At 37.2% G+C, this 6,162-nt stretch overlaps 1 protein-coding gene across 1 annotated transcript; it reads left to right on the forward strand.

The window, feature by feature from the left end:
* The first annotated feature begins 622 nt into the window (after positions 1 to 622).
* On the forward strand, positions 623 to 1,582 carry LOC115432652 (odorant receptor 131-2-like). The gene has a single exon (XM_030153560.1). The coding sequence runs from the start codon at positions 623 to 625 to the stop codon at positions 1,580 to 1,582; it is 960 nt and encodes a 319-aa protein (XP_030009420.1).
* Positions 1,583 to 6,162: the final 4,580 nt, after the last annotated feature.

A 6,162-nucleotide genomic window follows, 5' to 3' on the forward strand; every position in this document is an offset into this window, starting at 1 on the left:
TTGCTTATTTTTCTGTACATCATTTTGGCCCTGTTTAAAGTGCTTTGTAAGTTAAGTTGTTTGGAATGTTTTGGATTGGACCAATTCAAAGAGGGTGTACTGTCTTTTTCACTCGATTCTTTCTGAATATGTGATGATAAAAGTTAAAAAAAAAAAAGAAAACTAACAAAGATAAACCTTCCATTCCCCTGACTTCTTCCAAACACATGAATGCATGTTCTCATCTTCATTACAATACATTTACATAAAGGTTTGAAAAATAACCAATCAGCATGACTCTTGGGGTCATAATACTCACACGTGATGTTTTACATGAGGTGGGTGTACGACATGAGCTCATATATTCTATGTGACAACAGACGAACTCTGCAGACCAACTCTGCCTGGGGTTTAACATGTTTTCTGTTGTCATGATAAAATGCATGTGGATGTTTTCATCTATGATCGTGAACTCAATGAGATTGTCAGAAATGATGCATATGTCCTGTTTTAGTGTGGGGGTTGATGGGAGTTTGAGATTTGAATGCTGATTTATATATAAAGTATCCAAACGTATTATTACAAAACAAAGCCTTCAGGTTCCCTCTTAGTTTGACGTGGGTTTCATGAATGTTTCTCTAAAATGTCAGGAATTCAGACCAACACAACTGTTGGACCACAGTACAGAGGACTACTGGACCTTGTATTGTCTTCTATTCCTATTACTCTGCCATGTTTGGTTTTTCTTTACATTAATGGGGTCATGCTCTTCACACTGAGGAGTAAACCAGTGTTACGTGAGACCTGTCGTTACATTCTTTTATATAATCTCCTTTTTGCAGATGATTTACAGCTCACACTGAGTCAGTTATTATATTTTCTGAGTTTCAGAATCAGGCTGACTTATCCTGTGTGTGGTGTTCTCATCATGTTTTCTTATCTTTTAAAAGACATCTCTCCTCTAACACTAGTGGTGATGTCTCTAGAGAGATATGTAGCTGTTTGCTACCCACTGAGACACTCTACTGTTGTCACCAGCAGAAATACAGCGGTTGCTATCATTGTGATTTGGGCCTTCAGTTCATTTTATGTTCTTACTCAACTTGTTTTACTGTTAGATTTTCCATTTGAAAACCTGCAGACTCTGCAGCTGACAGCCAGGTGCACTGCTCAAGCTATGTTTCTCAATCCAGTGTCTGAACAATATGACAGAGTCTACCATTATTTTCTGTTTGTATCAGCTGGTGTTACAGTCATTGGTTCTTTCATTGGTGTAACAATAGCAGCCACGTCAGCCTCCACAGACAAAGCTTCAGCCCATAAGGCTCGTAAAACTCTGCTTCTACATCTGTTTCAGCTCGGCCTCAGTCTCCTCTCAACCCTATACACTCCATTGTTCATAGCTATTTCAGCGGTTGTGGACAGAATAAGAGCTCTGCATATGCAAACTGCTCTTTATGTTGTGGTTGTTATGCTCCCTAAATGTCTGAGTGCTCTGATCTATGGTATTAGAGACAACACCATCAGACCCATCCTCATGTATTATCTGTGCTGTCAGAGGAAGTTTTCAGTCGTCCTGAAAGAAGCTGAGGTCTCAACTTAGAATGTTAGCAATAATTAGGGTTTATAAGAAAACTGATTTTGTTTTTCATAATGATTAATGATGAACTGCACGTCTATGGCAGTAGTTTACTTGAATTGTATGAAAATTTAATTATATTTCCAATATCTTCATAGATCTTGCTTTATGACTCAGGATTTCAGCAGGAGTTTTCATTTTTCACTTCCACAGAAAAACAGAGAGAAAACTTATTGAAATTATTAAATTATGGTTTTTGCTGGGGTCTAGGGGATAGAAACATTGTCTATGTAAGAAGGAGCAATGAGTTTCTTCTCCTTCCAGATCTGTTACTAGTGTCCTCCTGGATTCACATTTTATAATAATGTTAAGAAAATTATTTGGTATGAAACAAACACGTCTTGCTTTTTCTCTAAAGTTTACTACACATAAATGGAAAAAAAATCAGTCTTACACTGCAATAAGTCGATGGAAAAAGGATCATTTGTAAGAATAGTTATGTGATAGAGGCCTTTCTGTTTCTGTCAGAGTAGAGGAGCTTAAAGCTGTTGTTTATGAAGTAAAACTGTTCAATGTAGTGGTGAAAATAACGGCACGTGAGAATGACAGTGTAACAGATGAACATTCCACACCTACAAATAAGGCTGTAAAGTGAGTACAAGGAGAACCTTACTAAGGAGGTGTCTTACTTAAAAAATACATATTACAGCCCCTGAGAGGGTTATACAGGGTGTCCCAAAAAAACTGACATCATTTCATCCCCTAATAATTTGTTTAAAATGTGTTTACTCCTGTTGCTCAAAAAAGTGGAATCATTTTAATTTTTGTGCTTTCAGCAAAAGACATGCAGTTTACTGCAACAGAAAAGGTGTTCTGTTTATTGAAGTACACCCAAACTCAGTCAAATGTAAATGCACAACGTGAATTTGTTTGAAAGTTTCCTGAACAAGCCCCAACAGGAAAGCAGATTTGGACGTGGCATAAGAAGTTTCAAGAGGAAGGCTGTTTGTGTCGGAAAGGAACTCCACAACCAACTTGATGTGTTCTGCGTCACAAGTGGCGCACACACTCAACATTTGTAATAACTTTAGAACATTATAAAATTACCATCCCCAGAATTTTTTTATTTGAAATTTGTAGAATAAAACATTTTATGTCCAAAATCAATCCTGGTAAGTATCATTTCTCATGATCATGTAGTCACTCTGATATGGACATCTCAAATGATGTCAATTTTTTTGGGAACCCTGTGTACATCACATGTTGTAGATTGAATGAATAACTCATACGTAACAGGAGTCTAAACTCTCACATCATTTCTAGGTCGTCTGGCAGAGTTACAGTGTTTTATCTGAAGTGAAACTAAGTGATCAGGTAGTGCACTCAAAAAACCATCAAACAATGAACATTTCAGAAATGTTCCTGACTGATCTGGACTAAAACATCCAAATTATCAGTTGACACTAGGGCTGCTCGATTATAGAAAAAAAAATTAATCACGATTATTTTAGCAATAATTGAAATCACGATTATTAAAAACAATTATTTGTTAACCTTAAAGTTGTTTATTTTTTTCTTGCAAAACAATGTAAAATATACTCTTTAAACATAAATAAAGCTTTTAACCACTAAAACAAAGTATGTTCACTTTTGTACGAAACAAAAAAATCTTTGAATGCAAATAAGTGTACTGTAAATTCAAGTATGTTTCCTTTTGTAAATAAATAGTGCACTGTAATTAAAGTGCTATAGACTTGCCATAGAACTGCAGCAATTAAAAAAAAAAAAAAAAAAACTCACGTAAAGTACAAATAATAAATTCAAGTTTGTTCAATGTAGTATGAAACATAGTAAATTCAGTGGCGTGCCGTGAGGTTTCAGTTCAGGCCTTCTGTATACATCAGCCACCTAAAATACATACGTTAGGGTTATACGGGTTAGGGTTAGGTTAATACGGGAGTTGCAGCGTAAAGAGATTCGGAAACTGAAGATTGCATTACGGATGAACTTGTTTTTATGTGTTTTAGTTTTTCATAAGATTATGATAACGGTGGCGGTGGTTAAACTTTAAATGGTTAAAAAGGTTTGTTGTGTTAGCGGTCGGTGCGGACACAACTACGAAACACTTTTTGCACGTGATGTGTTTTTGCTCTTCGTCTTCTTCATCAAACCCAAAGTGATTCCATACAATTGAATTTGACTTGCTTTTTTTGTTTACCAAGCACTTCTGCTGTGATTCTCCTGCCATTTGTCCTGACCGCTGGGTACAACTGTCCTCTTGCGGTGGACCTGCCGGCTAGCAGGCAGCAGTAGCTTAGAGGGGGGCGGGGCAGAGCAGCTCATGGTAGCCTGCGTGCGCGTGAATTAAAACTCAAAATAAATAATCGTTTTTTCTCGATTACATAATTTTTGTAATCGTTGTGTCTAATAATCGAAATCGTAATTGAATTTCGATTAATTGCACAGCCCTAGTTGACACTAGTTTTTTTTCTCTTTACTGTCGTTAGAAAAAGGACAGAGTATTTTGAAAAAAGTGGCTTTTGCATTTTTCAAGGTTTGGCAGAAAACTTTCAGGCAGGCATGTGTGTGGCCTTTATCAGCAGATACAACTCATTTCAAGGAGATCTTGTGGTTCACTGTCTTGTGGTACACCCACTTTGAACTCTGACATCCAAAAAAATAATCATCTGGGGCATTATGTATGAAAACTTGTGTGAATTGAATAATGAAACCTGGTGTATACGCTTACATTCAGAAAACTCTGTACGTCCAAAAAAATCCAGATGAATAAAACTGAGAGTACGACTAAATCCAAGCACATTTCCTTTATACATTCCAATCAGAATTGAATGGAACTGACCGCAGTAAAAAAAGTAAAGTAGTACCCAAGTAAAAAAAACCTTAACGTAGCTTAATGTCTGAAAACAGTGATCAGTTGTCACCAAATTATGCATGGACATCTGTAATCATGTCCACTTCCACCTCTCCAAAAATCAAAATGATGAGATTGGTGAGGATTGATCGCAGTTTTCACACATAAAGCTACGTTAAGCTTTTTCTCTGTAATGTGCACTTGTGGAGACAAAAAAGCTTAATGTGGACTGCATCCATATTTCTGGGGAATTTGTTTTGATTTCAGGAGAGGTGAAAGTGGACGTGATTGGAGATGTCTACGGATAATTTAGTGACGATTGAGTTTTCAGACAATAGGCTATGTTAAGCTTTTATACATTAAGTGTTTTAGACTGCCCCGTCCCAGCCTCATGTCACAGACCTGGGGGATTCCTCCATCCTCCCCAGTGTCCACAGATCCTCCGGTCCACCACAACAACCAGCTGCTGATGCCCATCCGACCGGCCGTGCCTGTCCGCCGGTAAGCTAATAAAAATCAGAGCCAGGCCAATCAGGCCATTTTATTTGTCTGATATTTCTCTTTTAAAGTCCAAAATATTTTTGTATTATGGTGTCTACTAAAAATTCGGCAGGCTTGTACCCCTGTCAAATCACAAATTATTGGGTGTACGGACACTCCAGCCTAACAGCCTCCATAGTTAATGCCAGCAAAGATATACAAATGTTTCAGCACTCAGGATAATCATGCATTGTTTACTGCATAGATGTCGTGTCCAAAGCGTGCATGCTGAAAAATTCCATATATTGTCAGAAACAATAAACTTAGACCCTCATATTTTGATTATGGTACACGGACACTACTTGGTGTACGGACTCTACAAGATCTGAATGGAAATCTGGCTTACCACATGGTCGCATCTGTGTTAGATCTTTAAGTCTTCCTGGTACAGGAGTAAATAAACATTTGTGAACAAGTCAAAACAATATATCTATAAGGCATATACGCCATATTATTGATGGAAGTATATTGGTGTACGGACACTACGTGAATTTTGGTGAACAACGCACCACTGAAAACATGAGGTTCAACATAAACATCTGTTTGCCACATTGTTCCTAAATTTTCTGCAGCCAGGGAGCATACCAAAATCTGTCTAGCTGTGCATATTTAGTCATAGTAATCCTTAAATAACAGGTTCCCATTTTATTATTACAGTTAAAGGGCTGTAAAAGAATTGTTTTCATCACAAAATGGTTGATTGTCTTAATACTGAAAATAAGAATTGATAATCAAACAGCTGTTCAACAAAAATGATCAATCATTGAAAAGCAATGTGATATGTGTATTTTGTAATAAGAAAGACACAGGAGCTGAGTAGTAATTATTTATTGTGTTACAAAACATTATGTACAATAATTTTGCTCTTATAACAATAAAATTGTGCACATGTTTTCACGCTCACTGGGTCACCATTTTATCAGTTTTTATCCAGTTTTCTTCAAATTTGGAGGATTGCAAGATCTAGTAATAAGATGGCCAAAGAAACATTTTGGGGGTATCTTTTTGCAATACTGATTAGTAACTGATGCAAATATACTTGTACACCTTGATTGTGATCAGGCCGTACAGCACAGCCAGATCCAACCTGAAATAGGGGATTAAGCGGGCGAAGGCAGCGTGCATAAAGAAAATCGAGGGGCACTTCATAGAGGGGAACCCCCAGCGTGTTTTGGCAGAGCATCTGTGACCT

This window comes from Sphaeramia orbicularis, chromosome 14 (genome assembly GCF_902148855.1).
Source record: "Sphaeramia orbicularis chromosome 14, fSphaOr1.1, whole genome shotgun sequence".
NCBI lineage: Eukaryota > Metazoa > Chordata > Actinopteri > Kurtiformes > Apogonidae > Sphaeramia > Sphaeramia orbicularis.